At 32.0% G+C, this 14,758-nt stretch overlaps 2 protein-coding genes across 2 annotated transcripts; one reads left to right on the top strand and one right to left on the bottom strand.

Annotated features, from left to right (window-relative positions):
- Positions 1-2,906: 2,906 nt before the first annotated feature.
- LOC141397235 (uncharacterized) lies at positions 2,907-7,998 on the top strand. Its single transcript, XM_073973333.1, has 3 exons — positions 2,907-3,060; positions 3,136-3,253; positions 7,778-7,998. Exons 1-3 carry the CDS (start codon positions 2,913-2,915, stop codon positions 7,869-7,871), a joined length of 360 nt encoding a protein of 119 aa, XP_073829434.1. The 5' UTR covers positions 2,907-2,912; the 3' UTR covers positions 7,872-7,998.
- Positions 7,999-11,220: 3,222 nt separating this feature from the next.
- On the bottom strand, positions 11,221-14,504 carry CDK2AP1 (CDK2-associated protein 1). The gene is made up of 2 exons (XM_073973332.1): positions 13,882-14,504; positions 11,221-12,328 (listed from the first exon to the last, which is right to left on the bottom strand). The coding sequence occupies exons 1-2, from the start codon at positions 14,155-14,157 to the stop codon at positions 11,732-11,734; spliced, it is 873 nt and encodes a 290-aa protein (XP_073829433.1). The 5' UTR covers positions 14,158-14,504; the 3' UTR covers positions 11,221-11,731.
- Between the last annotated feature and the right edge of the window lie 254 nt (positions 14,505-14,758).

Genomic DNA, 14,758 nt, shown 5'->3' with positions numbered 1-14,758 from the left:
TACGCTATGGAATTGATATCACTGTGCAACAAAATTAAATTTTTTTCAAAATGATGGGAAAAATCGAGTCGATTATGAAAGTAGAGCTAAAAATATGAGACACGTGTATCGGCGTTTTAAAAGTTTACGTCGGAAAGTAACCAAAATAGGCGGGGCAAGTTCCGCCCATTTTTAATTTTTTCGAAATATTCGAGTTAAGATATCTTTGAATCCTTGCATTTTAGGTATATAGTATCTTTGGCAACTTTACAGAGGAGTATGTGGGCAATATTTTTGTTAAAAATTTTAACCCCCATGCGGTTCATCAAAAGGGGTCTTTTTTGTTCTTTTTTCAAAAAACCTTCAAAAACTCCTTAAAAATGTGATTGTATCAAATCCAAATATTCTACAAAATTGTTCGCCATAAAATTTCACTATAGGTCTCAGAATACACCAAGTCTGTAACTCTTGTCTAGTCGCCAGGAATCTCTAAAAATGAAAAACACGTTTTAGGGTTAAAGTCGGACTTCATCTGAGTTTATTCAAAATTGTCCCACAAAACATAATTTTAGAGAGATGATGTCAGAGACAAAAATATTCTACGTCAAATTTCACTATGGGTCACCAAAGAAATGAAATGTCTATTTACATATCATAGCATGAAAATATCAGTATCAATTTTGCTGAAAACACATGAAAATATTTCCCAATTTTTTTGATGAAAAAATGTTCCTTCTTTTTTCGAGTTGGTACGTGGAAGCAATATGAAACTTGGTTATAGGTGAAAAGTGCCAAAGGATAAAAAATTCTACACAAAATTTCACTATGAGTTTCAAAATAAACTATATATCTATCTATACTATTTCCTTAAAAAATTAGATTACAAATTTATATATATTAGGATGAAATTATATGTTTTAATTTTGGACTGTTCATTTTACATAATTCCATACTGGATCAAAATCTAGCAAAATCCGTCACTTTTTGGGAATATTGTTAAAGAAAGAAATGTTCCAAATGAAATTTCATTATGAGTCTCTAAATAAAAGAAATCTGTAACCATAGCATATAACATGCTTAGCAGCACTTGTTTTTGATATATATGTTTTAGGACCATATTTCCCAATTTTCATACAGATTGTCGTTGTGATTGGATACTGTAAATATCATATTGATGGGTTTTCGTTGTGAATTCATACAGAAGATGTTGTACGTTCCATTCATAATGCTTCTGAAATATTTGTGGTGCATATATATTTGGAATATAATATAATAAAATACACATTGGACCTGCCCAAATTGCGTATTTTTAGTACTTTCAACTTAAATTCCGTAGTTTGGATAAGCCCTTGGTTGCTTATATTGTAACTGAAAATAAATTAGAAGTCTACGGCTATGGTCAAGTCAAAATATAGGTGTCATATGGGCTCTCACATGCACAATTTGGTGTGGTCCAAAAAACTACAATGATGGGACTAACTCCTACTTTGGTGGCATTTACGGAATAAACCTTAGAAATTGACATAAATGACTATATCGTAACTGGGTTCGTTATGGTCATTCATGATACTGCTATTTATGTCAAATGCTAGTGTTAATTCCGTAAATGCCACCAAAGTAGGAGTTAGTCCCATCATTGTAGTTGTTTGGACCACACAAAATTTGTAGCTCTACTTTCATAATCTACTCGATTTTCCTCGTCATTTTTTTTTGTTGTTGCACAGTGTATTTGAACCCCAAACCCACTGGGTTAATCCGGTTAAGTGCAAACGGGGTATTAGACTATGCACGACTCAGAAAATCCAGTGGATTTAAGTTGTCATTTTCATACAATATATTTTGACGTTTAGCTGATGGCCATTGTAGCCAATGCTATGACTTGTTAACATTGTACTTGCTACAAAGTTAATAAAATAAATAATATTGACGTATAAAGATGAAAACACATCCAACATTTGAGTAAAGTTTTGTGTCATTTCTGGTAGATGTATTAAAGACAAAGTGCTGCCAAGTTTCAATTTTTCTTTATTCTTGTACCAAAAATGACACAAAACTTTACTCAAACGTTGGATGTGTTTAGGGCTTATGCTAGGCTTACATTTACGAAATCCACTCGATATCAACTGTCAATTCCATTGCTTAAACGTCAAATTAAATCGAATAGATTTCAGATGAGGTTTCATTTGACGTATGCACAATGGAATTGACAGTTGAAATCCACTCGATTTCGTAAATGTAAACTTAACATTAAGGCATGCAATTGACTTTTGAAATCCAGTGGGTTTATTAAATCCGGTTATATACAAAAGTGCTATCAATTCCACTGCGTATACGTTAACCCGACAAAGAAGCTTAATTTTTCTGCTTTATACATTGTTTACATTTACGAAATCCACTGGATTTCAACTGTAAATTCCTTTGCGTATACGTCAAATGAAAACTCATCTGAACGTTTAAGAAATGGATTTGACAGTTGAAATCGGGTGGATTTCGTAAATGTAAACTTACTATTAGTCCCGGTCCACACTAGGGTGATTTCATTGAAAAAATTACATGAAATTATGCGTATCTAGATAGACCTCCATAGTAGAAAAATCGAAAAATTGCTGTAGTGGGGCATTTGATTTAAGAACACCTAATTTCATGAAATTTTTTTTGAAATTCACGCTAGTGTGGACCGGGACTTACATAGACTATTTCTGGCAAAAGGATAAAAAGCCATTGCCAACCTAGTTCGAGTTTTTTTCGGCCGTTCTAGGGCAATCTAATTTGAATTTGTCTCTGTCGTTCTTAATTTTTTAACAGCTCGTCAACCTTAAGGACAAACTAAACATACTCATAACATTCCAGTAGCGCTAAATTAATTACGTCATCTATTTTAATTTTTTGTGATCATTGTTTTTGTTCCTCAAAGATTCAGTGAAATTGTGAACATGTTTAGAATACAAAAAAGACTTATTCAGTTGATATTTAGACAACAACGCGACAGGAATACCCAAAGAAATATACACAAATTTACAATCATGAAATATATCATTTTAATTGCAATTTGTGTAATCAGTTTTGTGACTGTAGCTCAAGGTAAAAATTGAAGTTTAAGGACCCCATTTCAAATTTTTTACTTTTTTTAATTGCATATCATTTGGAATATTACAGCTGGCGACGACAAATGTACCATCAATGGTAAAACTTTGCAAAAGGGTGAAAAATATCAGCCGCCAGGAAAATGTGAACAATATGAATGCTTCGGCAAAAATGGTGTAATTCATACAAGGTAACGTAAAATCTCATTTAGACACAGTTTTTGGGAAAAGATATTTAATATAATACTGACGTATTTTACAAAAAGCTGTTTGATGTAAATGCACACTATAAAGTATTTGCATGTAATCGGAGTAATAACCCTAATGGGTTTCAAATGTCGTTTCTTTTGCGTATACTTAAAAAAATTTTCTTCATAAAGAAAGTTAACTCGGCAAAAAAAACTCTAATGCATATGGCGTTTTATAAGCAGTAGACTATATAGAGCAGTAGACTTCAAAATACGGTAACCCTGACAGGACAGTTGAGTTCATGTATTGACTTATTCACTTATTTTTTACAAAAATGTCAAAAATTTTTTAACCAAACTGTCTGTGAAAACATGATGGACACCTGGGAAACAGCCGACAAATGTATGAATGTGTTAGTAAATCAGAGTTGTATTTGAAGACAAACTGTCTGGTGTAAACGCCTAGTAAAGGAAAATGCGAGTTTTATGCTGGGTTTGCATTTACGAAATCCACTCGGTTTCAACTGTCCATACCACTGATTAAACGTCAAATGAAATCCAATGGATTTCAGATGAGTTTTTATTTGACGTAAACGCAAAGGAATTGATAGTACGGTTACACTAGACTTTTTTTGCCGGGTAAACCCACTTCGAGAGGATTTATTTGACGTTTGCGCTATGGAATTGACATTTGAAATCCAAACCCACTGTAATAACCCATTTAGATATGACTTCATTATAGCACGGTTACACTACAGCTTTTTGCCGGGTTAACCCTCTCACGACTGGGTTTATTTTAAATCCGGCACAAATCCACCAAAAATACAGTGTTTTATTCGGTATTTGTGCAAAAAAATCCAACTCTACTCAAAAAGTACCAAAAGTTGCAACTGTTTTTGCAACAGAGTTAGTCGTGTTTTACACGTTTACGATTGGTCGCATGAGATGTTATGGAGTTAATAAATCTAAAGTAGTTTGAAAATCATAAAATTATTTATTTTTTTATATTAGACACTTTTTTAACAAAAAGTACGCTTGATACCATGATACAAAAATGTATTCCTGTGTGTAAAATATACCAATATGAGCAAAGAGGAGACGATATCTCATACGAGAAATTGTAAAAGTGTAAAACACGACTGTATTAGTTATTTTGTATGTATACGTAAGCAAACAACAGCTGACAGTTTATATCCTCGAAAAGCTAAGTGTAACCAGCAAAGATTAACCCACTGGATCTATTAAACCCAGTGGGTTAACCCTCAATAGTGTAACCGGGGTATTAGCCGGATTTAGCACATTATCAGGTTTTATTCGCTAAATCCAGCCAAAATCTACCAGATTTCCCATACAAAAAAAAAAAATTCTTGTATTGAGTGGATTTGTTTTAAATCTGGCATAAATCCTCGTATACAACTCTGTTTTTTGCAACATGTTGCTAGAAAATACAAAATTTTGCAAGCTGGCACAAGAAACAAGGTAGATGCATCGGTGAATTGCTACACTAAAAATAATTTAAAATGCAAAAATTTGTAAACAAGGCGGAAAAATTAAATTTGTTTTGATGTACAAAGTTGATTTTAATCAACCAAGACTAATATTTACGATGTCTAAACGATAAAATAATTCGTTTATTTATTTTAGATGGGCAAATGGGCACTAAAAATAATTTAAAATGTAAAATTTTGTAAACAAGGCGGAAAAATTAAATTTGTTTTGATGTACAAAGTTGATTTTAATCAACCAAAACTAATGCTTGGTTTACATTCGGCTTCGTTTCGTGATTTCGAAGGCGTTTCGTGATTTCGCGCAGAATCAAGCAACATATATCATGATTTCGCATTTAAAAATGAAATCATCTCATTTCGTGATTTCAGCCAAATCAACATCGAAATCACAGAACTCATCATATATAACCCTGTTTTGCCTTAAAAAGTACCAAAAGTTGCAACACTTTTCACGTATCACAATAAACAAGGTAGATGGTCTATTGCTGCAACAAAAAAATTTTGTATCAAAATTGGTATACAATCTACAAAAATATTAAATTACTTTGTTACAATGCTAATTTTCATTGTATTCCCGTACTTTTTAATTGTAATGTTAGCAAAAAGATCAAATTGTCAAAAATTGTTTTCCAATACAAATTTCCTAAAAATTCGGGAAAGGAAAAATGTCGGAAATTGCAAAAACTCCAGCAAAAATGCCAAAATCAGTGTATCAGCCAACGTATTCAGATGCCAATAAACATGCTGGTAGTTTCTACTAGGCCAAATTTTTATAGCAGAAAACAGGAGAAGATTGTGTTATTTAAAAAGAAGTTCAAGTCTTGCTAGATGTCGGAGTACTGAAACGGATTTCTAGCACTAAACGGGAAAACTACTGCAAGTAGTAATATTTTTCAGGTTCTGAACACATATTTTATCTACCAAAATTTATTAATAATAAATTATTATTATGATGTCTCTGCGATAAAATGATTTTTTAGTTTTTCATTTTTTAGTATTATACACAATTAATACGATATATATAATTTTACTATAATTTTTTAAATAAAGCGGTAAAGTTCTATATTGTCGTCTATTTTGGACGACTAATTCAATTTAGAAAAACTTTTTTTGAAAATTCATATTCGATCAGCTGCGCATATGCATCTACCTTGATTATTGTGATATGTTTGAAATCAAGAAAAAATAAGTGTAGACACCGGGGTGTATTTCAGGATTTCGTGAAATCCAGTCGATTTTGGAGCGTAAGTGTAAACTTGGCATAATATTTACGATGTCTAAACGATAAAATAATTCGTTTATTTATTTTAGATGCGATAGAATAATTCTTTATTTGCTCTTTAGTTAGCATTAGTAGCAGAATGTGCTAAGATTTTCACTATTAAACAACAAATTTGTAATTTGACGTATGTTTTTTGAGAAGAATTCAATTTACAAAAAATTCTTTTGACGTTTCAAATTCGATCAGATGGGCTTATGCATCTACCTTGGTAATTGTGCTAAGAACAATGCCATTTAAATCCTACAAGTTGTATATCTAAATGCAATGAGATTTGTGCTGGATTTATTAAATCCTGTCGAGGATTTATGGCTAGTCTAATAGTTTTTTTGCCGGGTTAACCCACTTCGATAGGATTTATTTGACTTTTGCGCTATGGAATTGACATTTGAAATCCAAAACCCACTGGGTTAAACCGGTTAAGTGTAACCGGTGTATAAATGAGCTAAACCGGGGTATAACAGTTGAAATGGACTCATTTTGTGAATGTAAACGTACTATTATTTTTACATTTAGGTCTGTCTGGTTACCATAACATTTGCAGCAATTTGTACAAATTGTTGCTGGAAGTCGTCTGTTAACACAAAAAGTCAGCATAAGAGAGCGATTCGAGAGAGACATTTTGTAATTTCTTTTACTGAGAGTTTGCAAATTCTGGACAAATTTCTTCTAGCAAGCACTTGCAATTCTTCTTCTTCATGAAAACAATCAATCATCTGTTTTTAATTATTCGGTGATTTATGTTTGTGAAGACTAAAAACAATTTTGTTTTTGAAAAAGGCAAGCCTATTTGTATTGTTTTTTTTTTTTCTTTGGAGATCAAAGTTGTGATGTAAAAAAGATCCTTTTTTGGGTATTTTTCTTTTTTATTTTTAATAAAATACAACATTTTTGCTTCCTTAGGTTCCTTTAATGGCGGGCAAATTGTTCCGTTTTGGCAAGTCAGCTGATTTTTTGTCGGTTTTTGCTGGGAAGGTGTTTGTTTACTTTTTACAGTTTTCTTGCAAAAGAGAATAAAAAATCCTTACTCTCTAAAAAGTTCTTGCTGGGAAAGTAACCAGACAGACCTATTTCAACAACAACTTTTTATTTAATTTACCACACCTTGTTATGTAAACGTGGCCTAACATTTTATTCCAAAGTGTTAAAGGTGTCCGGCCACACATCAAATTTTTCGGCAGGCTTTCTGGGTAAGGCTTTCTATAGGAAAACGTTATCCGGATAAGGTTTTCTATAGGAAAATGTTATCCGAATAAGTTTTTTTTATAGGAAAATGTTATCAGGATAAGGTTTTCTATAGGAAAATGTTATGCGGATAAGGCTTTCTAAACGAAAATGTTATCCGGATAAAGCGTTCTTATAGAAAATTTAATTTTTAATAAAATACAACATTTTTGCTTCCTTAGGTTCCTTTAATGGCGGGCAAATTGTTCCGTTTTGGCAAGTCAGCTGATTTTTTGTCGGGTTTTGCTGGGAAGGTGTTTGTTTACTTTTTACAGTTTTCTTGCAAAAGAGAATAAAAAATCCTTACTCTCTAAAAAGTTCTTGCTGGGAAAGTAACCAGACAGACCTATTTCAACAACAACTTTTTATTTAATTTACCACACCTTGTTATGTAAACGTGGCCTAACATTTTATTCCAAAGTGTTAAAGGTGTCCGGCCACACATCAAATTTTTCGGCAAAAATCTAAAGATCTTCAATATTTATTAATTTTTTGTATTATTTGTTTGTTTTACAGCTGTCCCAAAATCGATTCCCTGAAGCCATGCAAATATGTACCCCAAGATCCCTCGAAGCCATATCCTAAGTGCTGCGCTAGCCAAAAATGTTAAGAATAAGTTATTTAAATATTAGAAAGCATGCAACCAACGTAATGTTTAAAAAAAAATATGAAGTTTAATGTTAACAATAATGATTATATAATAAAAAAATATGTTTCTTCCTATATTAGAAAAATAAGCGTTTAAAATGTTGTTAAACTTTTTATTTCCATATTTATGGGTATACAATAAATATTTGCTTAATAAAGTAGATATTTTTTTATATACTAAATCATTAATTATTATACAGGTATAATGGTGTCTTGCTCTTTTCTATTTATCTATGTATTTGATTTTTTCAATCATTTTACTCATATTTTTTCAATAAAAATCGTATACTTTATGAAAGTTACAACAGTAAACGGAAAGGTGATGGGCGGTAAAAATATTGGTTCTACATAATTTTCTGGTCATTTGTTTCTGTTTTAATAATAATTATTATACAGTGCTACATTAAGATTAGACCCACCTAATATATGTGAACCAGATGAGTTACGAGTGAAACGCCAAGAACAATCAAAAGTAGTTCATAACGACCTTGTACTTATCCCCGCTTATCTGGAACATAACCTCACATTAAAAAATTGTTTTCTGTAGCACAATATCGGGGACTTCATATACAACTATAGTTAGGCAATATAAGCTTTAACGATTGTAATATAAATTGTTATTATTTTTATATATTAAAGGCTGTTTTGAGGTATTTTCATATATCTATTATTTTACTCTATGAATTACTCAAGAATTTGGAGAAAATTGTATCCAAATTACTTGTAAATTTTCAATATCGCCTTGTAATTACAAAACCTAATATTTTCCTGAAAACAAATAATTATCGGTTTAAATATTGATTTTATTTGATTTTTTCCTATATGAAAAAAAAGTTCCTATAGAAAATATTATTTGGATTTTCGTATAGAAGAATTGATAAATTAATCATATTAGAAATTGTGTCTGTGTAACATTTTTTATCAGAAAACATTACACAGTTATCTATAAACAACTTTATTCGGATTATATATCATTTCTGTAAGAAACCCTAATCCAGATAACAGTTTCCATAAGAAAACTTTATCCGGATATCATTTTCTATAGATATAAAATGTTATCCGGATAAGGTTTTCTATAGGAAAATGTTATCCGGATAAGGTTTTCTTTAGGAAAATGTTATGCGGATATGGTTTTCTATAGGCAAATATTATCCGAATAAGGTTTTCTATAGGAAAATGTTATCCGGATAAGATTTTCTAGAAAAAATGTTATCCGGATAAGGTTTTCTATAGGAAAATGTTATCCGGATAAGGTTTTCTATAGGAAAATGTTATCCGGATAAGGTTTTCTATAGGAAAATGTTATCCGGGTAAGGCTTTTTATAGGAAAATTTTATGCGGATAAGGCTTTCTATAGGAAAATGTTATCCGGATAAAGCTTTCTATTGGAAAATGATGTCTGGATAAGGTTTTCTATAGGAAAATGTTATACGGATAAGTTTTTTTTTATAGGAAAATGTAATCCGGATAAGGTTTCTATAGGAAAATGTTATGCGGATAAGGCTTTCTAAACGAAAATTTTATCCGGATAAGGCGTTCTTATAGAAAATGTTATTCGGATAATGTTTTCTTATAGAAAATGTTATCCGGATAAGGTTTTCTATAGGAAAATGTTATGCGGATAAAGTTTTCTATAGGAAAATGTTACGCGGATAAGGCTTTCTAAACGAAAGTGCTATACGGATAAGGTTTTCTATAGGAAAATGTTATCCGGATAATGTTTTCTATAGGAAAATGTTATCCGGATAAGGTTTTCTATAAGAAAAAGGTTATCCGGATAAGGTTTTCTATAGGAAAATGTTATCCGCATAAGGTTTTCTATAGGCAAAAGTTATCCGGATAAGGTTTTCTATAAGAAAATGTTATCCGTATAAGGGTTTCGATAGGAAAATGTTATCCGGATAAGGTTTTGTATAGGAAAATGTTATCCGGATAAGGTTTTCTATAGGAAAATGTTATCCGGATAAGGTTTTCTATAGGGAAATGTCATCCGAATAAGTTTTTCTATAGGAAAATGTTATCCGGATAAGGTTTTCTATAGGAAAATGTTATCCGGATAAGGTTTTCTATAGGAAAATGTTATGCGGATAAGGCCTTCTAAACGAAAATGTTATCCGGATAAGGCGTTCTTATAGAAAATGTTATTGGGATAATGTTTTCTTTTAGAAAATGTTATCCGGATAAGGTTTTCTATAGGAAAACGTTATTCGGATAAGGTTTTCTGTAGGAAAATGTTCTCCGGATAAGGTTTTCTATAGGAAAATGTTCTTCGGATAAAGTTTTTTATAGGAAAATGTTCTCCGGATAAGGTTTTCTATAGGAAAATGTTCTCCGGATAAGGTTTTCAATAGGAAAATGTTATCCGGATAAGGTTTTCTATAGGAAAATGTTATCCGAATAAGGTTTTCTATAGGAAAATGTTATCCGGATAAGGTTTTCTATAGGAAAATGTAATCCGGATAAGGTTTTTTATAGGAAAATGTTATCCGGATAAGGTTTTCTATAGGAAAATGTTATCCGGATAAGGTTTACTATAGGAAAATGTTATGCGGATAAGGTTTCATATAGAAAAATGTTATCCGGATAAGGTTTTCTATAGGAAAATGCCATACGGATTAGGTTTTTATAGGCAAACGTTATCCGGATAAGGTTTTCTGCAGAGAAATGTTATCTGGATAAAGAAAATATTATATGAATTAGGGTTTCTATAGGAAAATGTTATCCCAATAAAGGTTTTGTATAGGAAAATGTTGGCTGGATAAGGGTTTCAATAGGAAAACGTTAACCGTATAAAGATTTCTATGGCAAAGTTTTACTCAGATAAGTTTTTCTGTGTGAACATTTTATCCAGATAAGGCTTTCTATAGTTAAATTTTATCCGGGTAAAATTTTCTATAGTATAATGTTATCCGGATGAAGGGTTTCTATAGGAAAATATTATCCGGACAATGTTTTCTAAAGGAAAATGCTACCCGGATAGGGTTTTCTGTAGGAAAGTGTTATCCGTATAAAGAGTTCTGTTGGGAAATGTCATCCAGACAAGGTTTTCTTTTACCCGCATAAGTTATTTTTGTAGCGAAATCCCATCCCGATAAGGTTACCTATTGGAAAGTGTTATCCGCATAAGATTTGCTACAAGAAACTGGTATCCCCTTAATTATTTCAGCGAGAAGAAATTATTTGTATAATATCTCGATAGAAAAAAACCTTAATAACGTTTTCATATGAAACCCACTTTCTAATAATAATTCCTCTATGTATCCCATTTTTAAAATTCCCAAGTATTAAGAAAAAAAATCATAAAAAACCAATTTCATTTGAAATAAAATATAATTTAATAAAGCAAAAAAGAGAATCCTCTACCAAATTAGAGGAGTGGTGAACTAACTTAAAAGTAATCTTAAATGAAATTAGAGAAATGAAAAACAACGGTCTTTGAATGTATTCCAAATCCATACACTTCATTAGCCATAAGAGGCTTTTCATTTCATATGGAATAATGCTTTGGTCAAGTTCTACATTAACAATGGAGTTTTTCATTAACAACAAGTGCCGGATTTGAAATACAAATATTTCTCTGTAAGCTAAATTGTAACTAAAACTAATTTCTATATACGGAGAGGAAACGAAAAGAGTAAAATAAATTCAAAATTGGTTTATAAATCTTAACTACGAGGGCTATTGCTTAAAACAACTATCAGTAGTACTTGTTAATGAGATACTGTTGCTGTTGGTTGTCACATCCTTATCTTCCATTTGCTCATTATATTCATGTTGTGGTTGGTGTTGTTGTTGTTTCAGCTCAGCTGGTGAAAGTAAATCTCATTGACGTGCTGAACGTTCAGTTTCCATCAAACATTCTCGTACCAAAATTCGAGCATGAACAATGCCACGTTTTAGACGTTCCGTTGATGTCCGAGAGCCAGTGTAGGTGGGTCTAATGTCACGGCCCATTTCTTCAATAACCGCCAATAGTTGGGCATATTTTGTTAAACCATTGCCACTAGTGCTACTTGCTGAACTAAGATTTAGCGATGCCTGGACAGCTAAGAGTTCAGCTGGTGAAGAGGATTGTGGATATTTGAGTTGTGATGGTGTAGGCTGTTGTTGTTGCTGTTGCTGCAACTGGTGCTGAGAATTATTGGATCTAATACTAAGATTGGTACTATTTTGGTTAGAGTTTGCATTACTGTGATGATGCTGTTGTTGTTGTTGCTGATGATGACTTAGATTGTGAGTGTTTGAATGTGAAGAGGATGATGAACGTGATGGTGCTGCTGGTGTCAATGTTATGGATGGTGAAGCTGTCGTGTTTGCTTGCTGTTGCAGCAAAGCTAATTGTGCCTGTAATTGTTGGGTATATTGTAAAGCTGCCGCTGCTACTGCAGCACTTGTATTACCACCGCTAGCCAAACGACGCTGGAAAAGAAAGATAAGATGTTAATAACTTTACGTTTCGTAAGAAAAAACAATTCGATGAAAGTTTCTATGAGAAAAAAATGTATACGGTCATTTTATCCAGAAAAATTTGTCCTATCGAAAACCTTATCTGGATAACACTTTCCTATTGAAAACCTTATCCAGATAACACTTTCCAATAGAAAACCTTATCCGGATAATATTTTCTTAAAGAAAACCACATCTGGATAACATTTATATAGAAAACCATATCTGGATAACATTTTCCTATAGAAAACCTTATCCGGAAAACATTTTCCTATATAAAGCATATCTGGATAACGTATTCCTATAGAAAACCTTATCCAGATAACATTTTCCAATAGAAAACCTTATCCGGATATTTTCCTATAGAAAGCCTTATCCGCATAACATTTGCGGATAACATTTTCCTATAGAAAATCACATCTGGATCACATATTTATATAGAAAACCATATCTGGATAACATTTTCCTATAGAAAACCTTATCCGGAAAACATTTTCCTATATAAAGCATATCTGGATAACGTATTCCTATAGAAAACCTTATCCAGATAACATTTTCCAATAGAAAACTTTATCCGGATATTTTCCTATAGAAAGCCTTATCCGCATAACATTTGCGGATAACATTTTCCTATAGAAAATCACATCTGGATCACATATTTATATAGAAAACCATATCTGGATAACATTTTCCTATAGAAAACCTTATCCGGAAAACATTTTCCTATAGAAAACCTTATCAGCATAACAATTTCCTGTAGAAAACATTTTCCTATAGAAAACCATATCTGGATAACATATTTCTAAAGAAAACCCTATCCTGATAACATTTTCCTATAGAAAACTTTATCCAGATAACATTTTCCAATAGAAAACCTTATCCGGATATTTTCCTATAGAAAGCCTTATACGGAAAACATTTCCCTATAGAAAACCTTATCAGCATAACAATTTCCTGTAGAAAACATTTTCCTATAGAAAACCATATCTGGATAACATATTTCTAAAGAAAACCCTATCCTGATAACATTTTCCTATAGAAAAACTTATCCAGATAACATTTTCCTATATCTGGATAATAACATTTCCTATAGAAAACCTTATCCTGATAGCATTTTTCTATAGAAAAACTTATCCGTATGAAATTTTGCTATAGAAAACCTTAACCGGATAACATTTTCTCATAGAAATCCGTATCCGGATATCTATAGAAAAAGTTATTATCCTTATCCGGATAATATTTTCTATTAGAAAACCTTATCTGGAAAACATTTTCTATTAGAAAACCTTATCCGCATAAACATTTTTATACGAAATTATTATCCAGATAACAGTTTCTGTAAGAATACGTTATCCTGATATATGAAAACATTGTCCGGATAACATTTCCAAGGAAAATTTTTTTCCCGATATCATTTTCGATTGGAAGCTATTATACGGAAATCATCTTCCCATAGAAAAACTTATGACCTGCCTAGAAAACTAAATATTATCTACCGCACTAATCAATAGTTCAAAATTAGCTACCTGTAAATCATCGGCATTGCTCAACTGCTGGTGATAATCGCGGTCCCGCTTTGACGTATACAAATCACGACTTGAGGACGAGGAAGATGAATTCCTATCACTGTGATGACGATCGCGGGGTGTATGATGTATTGCGGATATTTGTATTTGGGGTTGTTGTTCCCTTTGCTCACGTTGCTGCTGATAATTGTAGAAATTTTGCACCTGAGAACGCGGTATTGGTGTAACGGTGACGTCACTCAATTTCGATTCTACCGCTGAAATATCGATATCCATCTTGTTGTTGTTCTAATTTAATTTTGTGTGGTTTTGTTAGGGCTCTTGGTTGATTGTTTGTAAAGCGGAACTTGCTTGCTGTTTTCTTTTCTCTCGATGTGATCTACTGACACACTTAACGAAAAAGTTGTAAAGTTGTTTGTAAATAGAAAAAAAAAACTTCTTTGCGTTCTATATTGATATTGATGTTCCGTGTATATTGTAGAGATTTAATAATATTTTTGCTAATTTCTATTGTTTTTTATGTTTTAAAATCCCTTGATTTCCCAAAGCAGCGTAAACACGAAGATTTTTCTTGGAGAAGAAGAAAACAAAACAAAATCGTGGAGAGTGTAGGGTTTTAGTGCAACGAAAACGGATCATTGCGTTTCTGGGGATATCTCAATTGTGTTTTGTTATCAATGTAAAGTGCATGAAAAAATATATATAACCACAGTTGCCACCGTTGGTAATATTCTACCAAAATTTGTAACTTTTTTAGGGTTGGTAACTTGGTAGCTTCGTTTTTGTTTTACTCTTGTGCCAGACTATGAAAAATTCCATGAAAATGGTTTGAGCTTATACCCAGCAAAATTTGAAGGAAGGGGTTCTTTGCGATGAC

The sequence above is a fragment of the Musca autumnalis genome, unplaced genomic scaffold, assembly GCF_047663935.1.
Source record: "Musca autumnalis isolate F117 unplaced genomic scaffold, ASM4766393v1 scaffold_3, whole genome shotgun sequence".
NCBI classification, from domain to species: domain Eukaryota; kingdom Metazoa; phylum Arthropoda; class Insecta; order Diptera; family Muscidae; genus Musca; species Musca autumnalis.
The sequence above is the reverse complement of the archived record's forward strand: the minus strand, read 5'-3'. Positions and strand labels throughout refer to the sequence as shown.